General features: G+C 53.3%; 5 protein-coding genes and 2 non-coding genes across 7 annotated transcripts; 2 read left to right on the top strand and 5 right to left on the bottom strand.

The window, feature by feature from the left end:
* Positions 1 to 122: 122 nt before the first annotated feature.
* On the bottom strand, positions 123 to 211 carry tRNA-Met(CAT). The gene has a single exon. It is a non-coding gene; the product is annotated as a tRNA-Met (tRNA).
* A 236-nt stretch (positions 212 to 447) lies between these two features.
* Positions 448 to 536, bottom strand: tRNA-Met(CAT). The gene has a single exon. It is a non-coding gene; the product is annotated as a tRNA-Met (tRNA).
* A 430-nt stretch (positions 537 to 966) lies between these two features.
* On the top strand, positions 967 to 1,280 carry UHO2_06069 (uncharacterized protein; the record flags this gene model as incomplete). Its single annotated transcript, XM_041557783.1, has 2 exons — positions 967 to 1,050; positions 1,131 to 1,280. The coding sequence occupies 2 exons, from the start codon at positions 967 to 969 to the stop codon at positions 1,278 to 1,280; spliced, it is 234 nt and encodes a 77-aa protein (XP_041413717.1).
* Positions 1,281 to 1,399: 119 nt separating this feature from the next.
* On the bottom strand, positions 1,400 to 2,506 carry UHO2_06068 (putative aspartate semialdehyde dehydrogenase; the record flags this gene model as incomplete). Its single annotated transcript, XM_041557782.1, has 1 exon — positions 1,400 to 2,506. One exon carries the CDS (start codon positions 2,504 to 2,506, stop codon positions 1,400 to 1,402), a length of 1,107 nt encoding a protein of 368 aa, XP_041413716.1.
* A 540-nt stretch (positions 2,507 to 3,046) lies between these two features.
* Positions 3,047 to 6,079, bottom strand: UHO2_06067 (uncharacterized protein; the record flags this gene model as incomplete). The annotated part of the gene is made up of 1 exon (XM_041557781.1): positions 3,047 to 6,079. The coding sequence occupies one exon, from the start codon at positions 6,077 to 6,079 to the stop codon at positions 3,047 to 3,049; it is 3,033 nt and encodes a 1,010-aa protein (XP_041413715.1).
* A 1,555-nt stretch (positions 6,080 to 7,634) lies between these two features.
* UHO2_06066 (uncharacterized protein) lies at positions 7,635 to 10,982 on the top strand (the record flags this gene model as incomplete). Its single annotated transcript, XM_041557780.1, has 1 exon — positions 7,635 to 10,982. One exon carries the CDS (start codon positions 7,635 to 7,637, stop codon positions 10,980 to 10,982), a length of 3,348 nt encoding a protein of 1,115 aa, XP_041413714.1.
* A 251-nt stretch (positions 10,983 to 11,233) lies between these two features.
* On the bottom strand, positions 11,234 to 12,470 carry UHO2_06065 (putative KIN28 - cyclin-dependent ser/thr protein kinase; the record flags this gene model as incomplete). The annotated part of the gene is made up of 2 exons (XM_041557779.1): positions 11,234 to 12,133; positions 12,243 to 12,470. 2 exons carry the CDS (start codon positions 12,468 to 12,470, stop codon positions 11,234 to 11,236), a joined length of 1,128 nt encoding a protein of 375 aa, XP_041413713.1.
* Positions 12,471 to 15,723: the final 3,253 nt, after the last annotated feature.

Raw genomic sequence — 15,723 nt, 5'->3', positions numbered from 1 at the left:
GATTCTTGGTCACACACATTTTCTCTCAAAATCCAGATTTCGACTTTCCCGCTCCACCAATCACAACAGCAAGACGCGTCGGGACGTCACTACAAAAAACCAACCCTTAAAGGGTCAAAAAGTAGCTCGAGTCGGTCTCGATCCGACGACCTTTGGGTTCCTTCTAATAGTTGAATATGAGCCCAACGCCCTACCACTAGACTATCGAGCTTCTAGTATGGTTGCATCCGATCTCTGTCCTGTATTGGCTCAGCCCAATTTTTTTTTACCTGATTTGCCTCATCTAATCCCGATCAGATCTACTTAACCTGATCACCGACTCAACCTTCTCCGCCCGATCCTCTAAAGTTCTGATGTACATTATTCCTAGATCGGACTAGATCGCAATCTCCAACAGGGTCGAGACGTCACTACATCACAAAAAATCAACCCTGGAAGGCCAAAAAGTAGCTCGAGTCGGTCTCGATCCGACGACCTTTGGGTTCCTTCTGATTATTGAATATGAGCCCAACGCCCTACCACTAGACTATCGAGCTTCTAGTAATTGCTGTCTTTGTGTGAGCTCTAATTATAGGTAATGACACCATGGCTTCAAACACTTGGAAAAGAAACGCATCGTCAAAAGTCACATCCTAATTCACACAACGACCTCTTCTTTCGAGAGATCACATTTCTTGATTCAGCTTTTCGCGCTCCTTGACTGACTACGACCCAGCTCAGCGGATGTTCCGAGCGTGAGTGAGAGACGTGATACAGGCGCCAGCCGACTGTTGGCGGCTAGGCCGAAAGTACCCAAATCCCCCGTGAGAAAAGTATTTGGCTGTCCCGTGTCCAAGTGTGTGCCTCATCGGAAGAAGCCAATGGCTAGAAAATATGGCTATATGCGCCTGAAATCGTTCGTAGAGGCCTCAGAGACTTGGTAGAGGCTGATTCAGCTTTATTGTCGCAATACAACTCGAGCTGATAATGGTCAGAACTGGGACAGGCAGGGTGGTCCCATGGGCGTGCGATGCTACCCGAAACGCTGGAGAGTTGAAGTGTCAGTCGAGGGTAAGAATGGAAGGGCACAGACAACCTTCGAGAATCTTGACAGCGCGCTCGAGCTCTATGATCTCGCCCTTCTCTCTCAGTACGGTCCTGGAGCGAAGCTGAACCTCCCCCAGAACCTCTCAAAGTACCTTGGTATGCTCGAGCAAGATGCGGCCAAGAAGCAGCTGGAGGATTTCTTCGAGGACAGGCTCCGTTCGCCTGTCCTTGATAAGTGCAAGGACCGCGCTTAAGCATAATTGGTAGTTCCAGTCGTCAATCGCAATGTTTCGTAGTTTCGTTTGGCAACCGCATTGATTCGCAGTCTTTCTCGAAAGAAGTGTGTCTGCATTACGAGCGAAAACAGTAGAGATCAAAAAAGGTAGCCCTTGGCAAGAGCGATCTCGGCGTTCATGACGGAGCTGGTAGCGGCACCGATCATGACGTTGTTGGAGAGAACAACGAATTTGATATCAAAGACGGGGCATTGGCGGACCCTACCGACATTGACACCAGCGCCATTCTGCCAGTCGCGATCTAGACGAGGTTGTGGACGGTCCTGCTCCTGATGCAATGTGATGGCTTGAGCAGGTGCTGAGTGAACGCCAATCTTTTGTGCTTCTGTGGTGAACTCTTCAAAGCACTTCTTGACTTCTTCTACCGATGGTGCGGGACGCTTCTTGAACGAGACTGATACGCATTCCATGTGTCCATCAATGACGGGAACTCGGTTGCAGTGAGCGGATACCTTCAAAGGGTTTTGCTCATGGTAGTCGAAAGCCGTCTTGTCCAACTTGATACCACCCAAGATCTTGGCTGTTTCCCACTCGATCTTCTCCTCCTCGCCGCTGATAAAGGGAACAATGTTGTCCAGAATATCGAGAGAGGAAACCCCGGGGTAGCCTGCCCCCGAGATAGCCTGCATTGTGTTGACCAGTACCTTCTCCAAGGGGCCGAACTTCTCCTCCAGCGCTTTCAATGGCACGACAACACCGGTGGTGGAACAGTTGGCGTTGGTGACGATAAAGCCCGTCTTGGTGCCGACTTGCTGTTTCTGATACGGCAGGATCTCCATATGGTCCGGGTTGACCAATGGCACTACCAGTGGACAGAGTGGGTCAATGCGGTAGTTCTTGGCGTTGGAAAAGACTCTCAACTCGGCCTTGCGGAAGGCATCTTCGACGGGTCCAGCAGGTCCAGAGTCCAAGCCAGAGAAGATGACCTGGCATTCAGCAAAGTGTTGAGGCTGGCATTCGTAGACTGTCATCTGCGCAACGTTGTCGGGGACTCGGCGGACCTGCTTCCATCTTCCTTCGACGGCTTTGATGTATGTCTTGCCTGCTGATGATGAAGAGGCGCCGAGAGCAGCAAGTTCAAATTGAGGGTGATCGGCAAGCTGGAGGATGAATCGCTGTCCGACGGTACCTGTGGCGCCGAGTACGCCAACTTTGAGCTTTTGTGGTGATGAAGATGATGACATTGTGGTTGGGTGCGCAATACCAGATTGCAGGGAGAGGATGGGATGGTGAGTGGAGAGTTGATGATCGAACTGGCGAAGCGAAGCTCTAAACAGATCAGGTCGTGCCGAGGAATCTAATTCATGGACAAGGCAGCAGGCCAGTCTCGAGCATTGATTTCAAGGTTGCATTTCTTCCAATTGGTGCGTCGAGTCACTTTTCGCCTTACTGATTTTTTGCTACTTGGTCGCGATATAACAGCTTAAGATTTTTGATTTTTGATTTTTGATTTTTGATTTTTGATTTTTTTCTGATTTTTCTGATTTTTTGATTTTTTGATTTTTTTGATTTTTGATTTTTGATTTTTTCCAGCGGCTTCACGGTCCGGATATTGAGCCTCATTTTGATCGCGGGAACTGCACACACCTGTTCGAGACTGGATGACGATACAAGTACAATTGCAGACGTGAGACAGATGAACCAGCAATGATCGAGCGTAAAAGAGGGGACGCGATGCTTGCGCTGTCTTGAGGGCTGGAAGGGCATACTGTGCTTTGCGATGGTTACGCCTTCATGTTGGCAAGGATCTCCTGATACGGCTGTACCAGCGCGGTCAAATTGCGAGGTCTTGCCAGAATCTGCAGGACCTGACTGCAGAGTTGACGCTTATCGAAGCCGAGCACAGTCGACTCCCAGGACGAATCCTGATCCTTTTCTGGTTTGTAGTAGATGGGACCAATCAATGACTTGATCAGATCTTCAGCCTGGTTTTTGATGCCCTCTTCTGCGATGCGTTTGGCATAAGCCATCAAGTAGTTCTTGTACTCGTTGGCACTATCGAGGATGATGGCAGCTAGCATTCGTGCTTCTAGGTGTCTCAGCGTGATCGCAATGACAAAGTCCGATTTCTTGTCTTCGGGTACCGTCATCTCGACTGAAGGACTTTCTTCGTCGTCCGACTCCTCCTGTGTTCCCACCTGATTATCTCCGTGCACACGACGGACATACATCGTGTTGATCTCGGCTTCGATCGCTCGCACAGGATCACGAATGGCTGCCTCGCTACCGCGACTGCGTGTGCGTCCATCCCATGCTTCCGAGTGTTCTGCCCACCAGCTGTCGCTGATGCAGACCCAACCAAGCTTGTTGTCGTCGAGCGTGTACGCCTTCTCGCTGTGCAGGATCACAATGGGCGCTCCGTTGCTGTGTATCGTCATTGACAAGAGATTCTCAGGCTCACCAAGCAGGTTGAGCACCGAGATCGGTCGATGAATCTCACGATCGGTACGAATGTTCCATCTGTACATGAGACCGGAGACAGTGACTGCCATAAGCACGACGCCATTGCTTTCCAATCGGTAGCAAGCCGAGTCCAACAGCAGATTGCCAATCCTTCGACCTCGCGCCGAGTAGATGAGTATCGTTGAATCCTCCAAAGCTACGGCAGAGAAGAAGGATGCGGCTGTGGCTAGCGTGGCAGCTGTTGGGCTAAAGTCGAACCAGAGCGCGCGGTCCTTGTCGGAAGGGTCGAGTCGCGCGATCTCGGTCGGTCGTGATTCATCAAAGTTGCGGATTTCTATCGACATGTTATCCTCATCCCGGCGATAGATGCTCGAAGTCTCGGGAACAGCCAGGTGCACGCCTTTGCGAACACCATTCTCGACGATTCCACTTGCACCCACTAAAGCCTCTCGCAGCACCTTCTTCGGACCTGGCGGATCACGTGGAGTCTCACCTGCCAGTGTTCGTCCAACGTCCGCCCTCGTCTTGCCCTTCTGAAGCTTGCCGATGGGCTCGATATCTTCCGAGTCGGTCTCGACTTCTTCCACCTTGCGCTTCTTGCCCCGCATGAAGCGTTGTTGGAACTCGGTCCAGAATTGCATCATGTCTTCGGGGCTGGCACCTTCGGGCATGATGCCGAAAGGTAGACCTACAGGCACGTAGGGCATCAATGAAGTGGCAGCGGCAGACGGCATCGCCATGACAGGCATCGAGCCGGGCGCATTTGATGTTGTAGCGCCATAAAAGCTTCCATTGGTGCTGCTCGCGTGCACGCCGTTCGCACTGCGACCAGAACCGAATCCGTCGGTAGTGGTACCGCCAACAGCTTCACGCATGGCTGGTAGCTGATGGGACTGGAAGGTCTGCATAGAAGGGTGCTGCGTAGTTGCCGGCTCGGAGGCGTAGTGAGGGAGAGGTGCAGGTGCGGGTGCGGGTGCGAGGTCGTCGCCGATGAGGGTGGGTCGAATGCGACGTTTGCCGTCTTTGGTGATGGTGATGGTTTGCTGCAATCGCTCGTTTTTGGATGCTGCGGGTCGAACAGGGGGCACGCTACCAGCAAGGGGCACGGGTGTCACTGAGGAACGTGGTGGCAGAGTCTGTCCAACTTTGCGTGGTCGAAGAAGATTGGGACGATCTGAAGTTCCGGCGATGAGGGCGCCATTGGAAGAGGTTGCGACATTTCGAATCCTCTTGACACCGTGCTTTGCTCGCGATTGTTCAAGTCTCTTGCCGCTCAAGGCTTCCGAGATGATGTCAGGTGTAAGGTTGAAGACGGCGACGGTGCCGTCCGATGAACAGGCATAGAGCGTGTAGCCATCAGCTGACCAGGAAAGATCCATGACCTGTCGCTGGAAGACGTCCCTGGCGACCAAGACGGGCTGCTCAAGACCAGTGATCCAGATGGAGACCGACTGGTCAAGCGAGCCTAACGCGACCACGCAAGAGTGTGTACCTCCATCAAAGCCGACAAAGATCTTGGGACTGAAGGCAGTGACAACGACGGCATTCTCGTGACCGACAAAGTAAATGTCGCTTGTCCAGTTGGATCGCTTGACGACGCTGGCAACGAAGACGGGACCGCTCATAGCGTTGGCACAGAGGAGCAAGCTACCATCGGGGGACCAACTCGGGCGGCGGAAGAAGGCGGTCGAAGGGCTGGTGAGGAAAGGGTGGGTGACAGATCGCTCGAGGCTCCAGTCGGAGGTGCGCCAAACCTTGACGGTCTTGTCATCGGAAGCCGTTGCGAGGTATTGACCGAGAGGGTCAAAGACGACCCCTTTGACGAAGCCTTGATGAGCATCGATGGTGCGTAATCGCTCGAATGTGGTGGTAGACCAGATGAAGACCTTGGAGTCGAGACCAACGGTTGCGATGAACTCGTCATCCTCGGCCCATGCCAAGTCTACGACGTCTGATTCATGCCCTGCCAGACGACGGAAGGGCCTCCAGCTTTCGAGGTTGACATCGGTGGATCCGAAACTGCCACCACCCATGCCACTGGGGTCGAGATCCCAGATGAGAGCGACAGTGTCATCGGAGCCGGAAGCGAGGAAGCGGCCTGAGTTGGCCCATCTCACCACGAGGACGCTGCCGGTATGTCGTGAGAGAGTGGAGAGGAGTCGATGTGAGTTTGTGTCTTTCTCGTCTGCCTCGGAGAGGATGGTGGCGGTGGACCAGATGCGAATCTTGGTGTCGAGACCTGCTGTGGCTAGACGGCTGGAGTCGGGATGAACAGCAACGCTGAAGATGGTAGAGCGTTTTGCCTTCTTGTCGTCGTTGTAGTGGGCCACCCATTCTGGTAGGATGAGCGACATGGCTGCTGGGGAGCGTCGACAATCGGACGGAGCCGATCAGCTCGTCGCGGTGTCGTAGAACGCCTGTGGATACGAGCTGAGTGCGTTAGGTATCGTCTTGGTAGTAGAGGATGTGCGAACAAGAGTGTAAACTGGTGGCGTAGGAGAGGAGATGATGCTGATATGATGGTGTGCATGCAAGCTAGCTAGTTGCCGAAAGGTAGTATGGAAGCGACGAACATTGCTGATGGGGAAGAGGATGATGGGGAAGAGGATGATGGGGAAGAGGATGATGGGGAAGAGGATGATGGGGAAGAGGATGATGGGGAAGAGGATGATGGGGAAGAGGATGATGAGACGACGATCAACTTTCACTCTCTCTTCTCTTGCTCGGCTGGGTTTGTGCAGAATCTTGCCTTGACGTGAATGCACGCACGTCCTTCCATCCTTGCGTCTATTACTGCATTGACGGGAGCCTCTTCGCTCTGGGTCTCCTTTGACTGCACTTTTGCGAAAAGGCTTGTGTGCCTGTGTCTTGCTTCTCGCCTCTCTTGTTGAGGCTGCACGCGCCTTTTTCTTTTTCTTTTTATTTTGGAGCCGATTTTCGAGATCAACACAACCCAAGGACAGCTGGGATAGAGGAGACTGCAAAGGAAGACTTGCCTATCAGAAGTAAAGTTGGCAGTAGTCAGCGAACGCTTACCAAGATGGCTCATTGTGGCGTTCCAATTTAGCGCATGTCACAGCAGAAATGCAGTCGAAAGCACAGATAGATTACAGCATCACAGTCGGCGATGCCGATGAAGAGTACCAAGCCAAGGATTGCCAGAAGGACGTGTGTGCTCAAAAGTGTCGGTCAGAGCGGGGCGTTGGCTAAACAAAGCTTCTTGTTAAGTTTCCTCGTGCGGCAGGCGAATTGAGGCGGGCGTGGACTCAACAGGGTCCAATCTCTGAGAAAGGAACGCCTGAGAAGGCCAGAGAGAGAGAGAGAGAGGGGTAGGTCGGAGTTCCTCGGCCAACTGTGAAAGAAGCCTCATATGCGAGTTCCGAGGAATTTTGGCTGTGAGTTGAGCTTTTTCACGTCGGTAGAAAGCACGCAACACAAAGGCTCAAAGAAGGGAAGGATGAACGTGCATCCGAAGAGCCGATTCCAGGAAAGTGATCCATGCAATCACTCGTGCAAGTTTGCTCTTCCCATCATTCTCTTTGAATGCCTTGTCATTTAGGCAACAGTGAGATCACAAGAGGCTCAGCCTTGAGCACCGCCAACCGATTCTCACGCATATCAAGGCGCCGCTGCTACCGACGACCATAGTCTTTGCCGGCGCGTTTGGACACTCATCTGTGTCGGAGAGCTCCCGAAAAGCTTGCAGATACCTTTTCTCGCATCGATCTTAGCTTGATTGCCATCGATCAGGACCCAATCTTTTCCGCAAGAGCAACCATGAACGCAATGGCGGTGCACCACTCTTTATAAGCACACTTGTCAACCGAGCCTCATCACGACAACAGCATCGGCGAATCCGATCCTTGCGGATACACAGCGATTGCCTCGGCACGCTTGACAACGGCCGCGATGCAGCATCCTGAATATCGCCACGGCCCGGATCAATATCGATGGCAGGAAGACGACCTCACATCTCCCGCCTTCGATCCCTTAACATCTCCTTTGCCCTCGCCTTTGCCCTCGCCTTCGCCCTCGCCCTCGCCCTCGCCCTCGCCCGCACTGTCAGCGTACTCCTACTCTTCCACATCGAGTGCCGACGACTTTTCCGACCATGAGCCAGACCTCGACGTCTTGTCACTGGAAGCGATCGAGGAGCCACAATACCGCTTGACGGAACCGTTAGCCTCATTGCAAGGCCATTATGGACCTGCCCCCGGTCTTGCTTGGTCCGATGTAGACCCTCGACAGTCGGCTCTTCCGAGCGGCGCTGCGACACCCGTTGCTTCTCAATCCTCTGCATCGCTTCGATTCATGGAAACTGCACGCGCTACATCTCCTTCTCCGACCGGCGCTGGTCTTTCCGCCTTTTCATCTCTCTACCGCAGTCAGTCACCAAGGCAGGCCTCCGAAAGCTCGACAGCCTCATCTCATCCCACTTCCATCGTCAACGACCTCTCACTCGGCATAGCAAGGCAGCCCTCGCCACCCGACTCGGATGAGGAGCCTATCGGTCGCGAGGCCGACGCAGATGGCTTCGACGCCTTGGATGTCGACGAAGAGGACATGCACGCAGATGGCATCCCTGCAGCTCGTGGTTGGCGACTCGATGCTCGACAAGCCGACACCACCCAATTCAGGGCCAAGGTGCTCCAGCTCTTCTCTGAACAGCTCCGTCTCAACGGTTGGACTCAAGACACGCTCGATTCATCCCTTTGGCCCCTCCAGCCTGATCAGCTCAAATTGAAACGAATCAGCGGTGCATTCACCAACGCCGTCTTCTTTGCCAGCTATGACGCTGCACACTCGTCCATACCGACCCCAGGCCCTCCGACTGTCTTGCTCCGCGTCTATGGTGCCAGCTCAGAAGCGCTTCTCTCAAGACGTGCTGAGCTCCTCATCCTGCACACATTGTCGAGTCTCTACGAGATTGGTCCCCACATCCTTGGCACCTTTGCCAACGGTCGAGTGGAAGAGTTCTACGATTGCGACCCTATTCAAAAGGAAGGCATGCGAGATCTCGGAGATCGAGAGGCTTACATGCTGCCAGCTGGCAGCTTGGTAGTCAAGGGGCGCGAAGGCCGTGCGCATTGGGTAGCACGACGCATGAACGAGCTCCATTCAGTGCCGCTCGAGGTCATGCGCACCGTTCTTGAACAGGGTAACTTGCGCGGTCCCAGCGAGAAGGGTTTCGGTAGAGGCATAGAGAACCACATTATGGCAAGCTCGCACCGTCCCAGGCGCAAGGCTCGTCATTGTCACACTTCCAGTCTTGCCGACAAAGATGTCGCCTCACCCCACCTCTATGGCCTTGACTCTCGTGGCATCATGCGTGCAAGTCCAGCACCCATGGCGCCCAACGAAGCCTCACCGGCCGCTGCCATGGATATGAAACCAAGCTATGCATTTGCGCATCGCAATAGCTCAACCGTCTCGCTCGATTCGTTGGCAACAAGCTACAACTCGCAGTCCAGCTTCTTTGGCGACAGTCCATCCTTGAACGGCGCCACCAGCCCTTCGCCCTCCAACTCTTCTGCAACCGACCCACCGAACTCCTTCTTCCCTCCTCTCCTCAACGCGCCCATGAGCCCGCTTGCTTTGGCTCCTCAGCGACGATCCTCACAGAAGCAAAAGTCGCCCCGTGGGCCTTATCCCGGTGTCTGGCGTCGACTAAAGCGATGGTCACGCGAGGCCGCAAAGGTAATCGAGCTCCTCGATGGCTTTGCAAAGACGGAGAGCGGCGCCAAAGCCATCGCCATGTGCTTCTCTGGCCATCCTTCCATTCGCCAAGAACTGCAGGCCAACCCGAACGCACTCACCACAGCTACCATCGGACAAACACCTGGCAACCTCCGCAACACGCTTAGAGCTATTCGCGCCATCGACCTTGTCTCTCTGTACCGCGAGGTAGAAGACTTCAAACGCTTCGTCCGCAAGTGGGAGCGGCGCGAGGGTCCTTCCCGACGAGTCTTTGCTCACAACGATGCACAATACGGAAACCTGCTTGCCATCAAACACCTCAATGCTGTCGCTGCGACCTCGGCTGCTCAACCAGATCAAAGGTTCCGAGATGCCAAGTCTCCTTCCGTCGACACGCCATCCATCCCGGCCGGCATGCCCCGTTTGCCTTCGCACGACAGCAGACGTGATAGCTCTGCTTCTGTTACCGGTTCGCAGAGCCCTGTCTCCATCAGATCCAAGAGCCGAAGCCGCGTCAACTTCAAGAAGCCTCCACCGCTTCATCATCGCATCGTTGTCATCGACTTTGAGTATGCTAGTCCTAATCCACGAGGCTACGATATTGCCAACCACTTCCAGGAATGGCGTGCCGACTATCATCACCCCTCGCACTCTTGGTCTCTGACTCATCATGGCAGCTATCCAGATGCACAGCAACGTCGCAAATGGCTTCGCGCTTACGTCGAACAGGGGCGTCTCCTCCGCATGGGTGTACGACCGACCAAAGGCGGCGGACCCGTGGCGCTCGACGTACCTAGCGATATCTCACTGCCTCCGCCTGTCTCACAACTTCAGTACCCAGCATCCGAAACCACCATCAAAGGACCCATCACTGCAGAGAAGCCAAGCGCGCCGACGACGCCGGGCACGGGAGCTGCTCAGGTGGCTGCGCTTCAGAAGTCTTCTGGTGAACGCAACCGTCCGTCTATATCGCAGAACAGCTCAAACGCTTCTACATTATCTTCTACGACCAGGAGGAGCTCAACTAGTTCAGCAGCCTCCGGACGCGACTCCAAGCTCAGCCAAGCACTCACACGGAAGAGCAGCAACGACTCGATCTCTTCATCGTCCTGGCAGGCGCCTCCGTCTGGCAACCTTCGAGCTATCAACTCGTCTGCTCCAAGCACTCCAGCCAGCTGTCTGGCTCCAATGTCTCCAATTTTGGACGGATCAGCTTCTCCCCAGGTGATGGCACTAGCCTCGTTGGATGCGAGTATCGAGAAGGAGATTGACCGGCTGGAGCGCGAAGTGATGCTGTGGAGTCCTGCTACCCACGCTGTCTGGGGCTTGTGGGGCATCGTCTTTGCCAAGGAGGAGCTTGAGTCGGTGCTTGCCCGAGCCAAAGCGGAGGCTGAGGGTCAGGCTGTCGAAGAGACGGTATTGACCGAGGCAAGCACCCAAGCCGTCGGCGCCGCAGGGAGCGCCGAGACTTTCGACAATCTGCGATATGCACTTGGCCGCATCGAGCTTTTCCGTTACGAATGGAGTCAACTCAAACATTTGGGCATCGAAAACATCTGATACCGGTGGAGTTGCTCGTCAGCCTTTTACCAAAAGCACGCATTCAAACTGTTCCTGAGCTGTCTCTGTGATTCTGTTCGGTATCATCATGCATATCAACGACATCAATAACATTCTGTTCATCATAATCTCTCTCGACAGCGCAGCACCAACGTACCACAAGGTCGGCGATGCGACAGGAGACTGAGTGTCGACGATGCTGTGTTGAAAGGAATGTACAAATACATGATGTGAGGTAATGTGAGCCTTCGTCATTCGAATGCAAGCTTTCGCGCAAGACGTTTCCTCTCTTCGATCTCCTTCGCATCGAGCGGTCGTTTCTTGCCATTGACGTCGCTCTGCCCTTGAGATTGCTGCTTTTCACGTGCTTCGTTCTTCTCCTTGCTATCTGACAGCAGTGGGTGTGCTGCTGGATCGTTGGGATCCAGTGCTTTGGTCGGATGTCTTGGTAGCTGCCTGAACGGTGTCGGTGGCGGACTCTGCTTGAAGTAAGAGTGATGCAGCGCTTGATTGGCGCTGAGTCGTTTGAGTGGATCATAGAGCAAGGTCCTTTGCAAGAAGTCGAGCGCTTCTGGGCTTGCTGCCAAAAAGAGGTCAGCTAGGTTGGATTTGGGGTGCTGCTCGAACGTTGTATAGTCCGGAAGCCGCTTGTGGCTGGGCCAATCTTTCTCTGTTGGTGTGCCAAGGGCTTTGAAAATAGTCGTCAACTGCTCGGCATCCGACTCGCCAGGCAGGTATGGGACGCGAAGCATGAGCTCGGCAAAGATGCAGCCAACACTCCACATGTCGACAGCGGAAGAGTAAGCGCGCGATCCGAGCAGCAGTTCTGGCGGTCGGTACCATCTTGTGACCACCTGGTGGGTCATGCGTGCACCAGGGTCGCCGTGTTCGCGGGCAAGACCAAAATCGGCAATCTTCAATTCGCCCTCAGGAGAGATGAGCAAGTTGTTGGGCTTCAAATCGCGATGCAGTACCCAGTTGCGATGACAGTACTCCATGCCTCGACACAGCATCGCCATCCAGCTCTTGATGTCCGCTTGGGTGAAGATCAACGCTTTGTCCTTGATTAGCGCTTCCAGATTGGTGTCCAGGAACTCGAGTACCAGATTCAGAGAGGGTGATGAGGAGCCGGAGGAGAAGACATCGACCATCTGCAGTACATTAGGACCAGAGGAAGGCGAAAGGTCAGCCACAATCGCCTTGCGCGCGATATCGAATGTGTGCAGGGCATGGCGCTCACACTGTAGCATGAAGACGTACCTTGATCACGTTGGGATGACTGAGCTCTTTCAAGAACTTGACTTCGCGTATCGCCGTGACATCCATACCGTTCTCGTTCGAGACGATCTTGATCTTCTTGATAGCTACCTTCTGTCCTGTCTTGACGTTGCGAGCGAGGAAGACGGACGCGTAGGTACCTTCACCGACCTTTTCCACCTTGGCGTATAAGTTACGGATCGCAAGATTTTGTGCTACTGCCGACTCCATGCTGGGCAGGAATGAACAGTACACCGAGGGCAGTCTGTAGGTAGGAGCGTACGAGACGGGCGGTGGGACGTCACGAGCGCCCTACTGCTGTGATGAAAGGAGTAGAGACCGAAATAATATCTGAAGTGAAAGCTGCGGAAGATGCAGGGTTCAGTCATGTCAAGGATGTGGAGCGGAAATGAACGCAACGTCGACCGAGTCCCGAAGTCGGTCAATTTCAGGAGAAGTTCTCACTGTGCGACTGTTAACGGTGTAACAGCTCAAATTCGGGAATTTTGAAGCCTGAGTGCTCAGCTGTCAAATTACAGCAAATTCGATCATACACCGGGCATCTATCTTCCCCTCCTCGGGTATCGACTAGCCGGTATTCCGGAGCCTATCGCGATAATCGGGCCTGACGTATGCCGATACGTCGTCCAGGCCTCGACAACATGATATGGATCCGAGTGAGCGAAGGTGGCGGAGGTGTGAGATCGAACTAGAGCTCACATACTTTCACTGTTGTGGAGTGAACAAAAAACCGTGTTTTCACAATACCGCCTCCTGACCCGCATTTTTAAAAACGAGGTTTTTCTTTTTTTTCTTTCACTTGGCACAGCTTATGTAAGCTTTTGCGTTTTTTTGGCTCCCACTAGGCTGACAGGTCCATCTGAATTAGATAAGCACAACCATTATCTAAGCACCAAAAAATGCATTTAACATGGCTACCTTCCCACATGCACAACACCAATGCCAACAGAATAAGTTAACTACCTATAGTATATCTGAATAGTGTAAGGGGCATGCCTTCAAGGTCCTTGTGTGGCCAATCACATTACACTTGGTGCACTGGCTTGGAGCTTGACGTGGACATACTGCCTGGGCCTCAACCACTTCAAACTGACTGGGTTCCTGCTTAGTACTTGACCTTGGGAGTATGCTCTGAGCTCGAATTGGCTCAATGCATTGGCAAGGCTCAAGAAGCAACTGTGGTGACCCATTCCACCTCAAATGCCAGTGTGGGTGGAAATGGCTGAGTAGAAGAGCCTTGCCTCGATGAGCATCTAATGTGTGTAAGCATGGGAGCCCATAGACTTGAGAGAAAGTGCCTGTACAAATTGGAGATGGAGGGGGATCACTCTTTGCCAGTAACTTCTGTTGCTCCTCAACCTTCCTTAATGCCTCATGAGATACCCATCCTTGTACAACTCCATATAGAGTCCCTGAAAGCTCAAGAGGCATTTGGATCTGTTGTTTCGCCTGTATTGACTGTAACTTGGAGAGTTGGTTGAGGAGGGTGTTGTCAGGGGTCTCGCGCCTGAAACCCAGGTCGGTCTGTCGAGATACTCGGCGACTATCAAACTGTGCGACAGCTATTGTCTTGAGATACTCGGTGACTATCAAGTTGTGCAGTGACAGCAGGTGGCGTTTGTTGTATATACTATCGTAGGTTTCGGCTGACCTCTGTGGACACTCCGTTCAGGGGTAGCTCGGCACGATCAATATCAATGTTATGATGACACCAAGGTCTGGTGTGAGTGTTGATGATGATGAGGTTGATGGTGTTAGTGATGAGATTGGTGATGTCGGTGATAATGAGGTTGATGGTGTTGGTGATAAGGTTGGTGGTGTCAACACGAGTGTCCAGTGTGTTGACTTGATGCTTGAAGTGATCCCCGGACTGCAGTGGACTACTGCCTTCGGTTCTATCTATATCCGGACCGCTAACCTGCTATGGGCGCCTTCGGACGTCAGGTAGTGGTGATACAACACACACACTACGATGAGGAGCAACCTTGATAGATTGCTGCTATGCTGACTGAAACTAATGTATACTTATGCTGAAGTGATAACTAGTTATGGTGAGTAGAGTGGATGAGGATCCACTCGACCTATTGATGAGAAAGCATGGTTATATACCTCTTCTCAGCATCGCCAGCGATGCTGCTCCTGCTCTCTCTCCAGAGAGTACCTTCTTCATCGAGTACTGCTCAGGGGCCTCTCCTGCTTGGCACCCCTGTGCCTCTTGAGCTGTGTCGACTCCTTCGACACTGCTCCTCCTCCTCATGACCTAGTGTCGACTCCTTCGACACTGCTCCTCCTCCTTTGATCAGTGACAGTTCCTTTGGCTCTTGTCTCTCGAGCCCCTGAGTGGTAACCATCTGCATGCTCCTTGAGCTTGGTCCTCTTCGTGGCTGTGCCTGCTCCTTGAGCTTGGTCCTCCTCGTGGCTGTGCCTGCTCCTTGAGCTTGGTCCTCCTCGTGGCTGTGCTTGGCCCTCCTTTGCATGTGAGTCCATAGGAGTCCATGGTCTCCATGGAGACTGCACTACGACCATGCTCTCTACTGGTGTCGACTAGGTCTTCGATACCTGTGCTCCTTCCATATGAACCCATGACCCTCCTGCTTCTTGAGCATCCAGGCCCATGACACTACCCCCCTCTTAAGAGCCGAGCTCCGTCGAGGCATGCTCTGGTCTGGTTCATGCTGACTCCTCCTCCTTGACAACATCGCCAACATCATCCTTCCTCCTTCTCTCAACGTCATCCTCCTTCCTCTTCCTCTCTCTACTCCTCCTGTTCTCTCCTCCTCTCTCCACTCTGTCTACTCACTCGTCCCCCCTCCGACACCTCATACTCCTGGATGAGGTCGGGACAGTTGAGGTTCTCTACTGGTTCCCATGAAGCAGCTTCCTCTGAGTACCCTCTCCACAACACCTTGTACTCCGTAGTCCCATTGTGTGAACGCTTGTCGATGAGTGCTTCGACTTCGAAGTCGAGGTCCTCATCTGGAAGTGATGGTATGGTGGGCTGTTCAGCACATTGAGGAAGAGAACTTGTTCTTGCTGGCTCGAGCATGGAGACATGGAACACATCATGCACCCTAAGGTTTGCTGGCAATGTGATTCGATAAGCTCGGCGTCCTACCCGTTCCTGAACTGGGTAGGGTCCTGCAAACCGGGTGTCTAACTTGGGTGTGGGTCTCCTTGTCTTCCAGTTTCGTCGGTTGATATAGACCATATCACCCACCTTAAACTCGATGTCCTTGTGCTTCCTGTTATACTGGTTTACTGATCTACGTTGTGCCTCTCTGATCTGCTCCTGGAGGTACTTGCAACGCTCCTTTCCATCCATGAGGTACTCGAAGCGACCTGGATCATTGACTCCTAGTCGTTGAGGGATGTCAGGATGAGCTTTGGGGTTCCATCCATAGCATGCAAAGAATGGTGAGACACCAATGCTGTTGTGGACCGTGTTGTTGTATACAAAGGCCAC

Source organism: Ustilago hordei (genome assembly GCF_900519145.1).
Source record: "Ustilago hordei strain Uho2 genome assembly, contig: UHO2_contig_16, whole genome shotgun sequence".
Lineage (NCBI taxonomy): Eukaryota > Fungi > Basidiomycota > Ustilaginomycetes > Ustilaginales > Ustilaginaceae > Ustilago > Ustilago hordei.
Note: the sequence above shows the minus strand (reverse complement) of the source record. Positions and strands in the feature narration are given on the sequence as shown.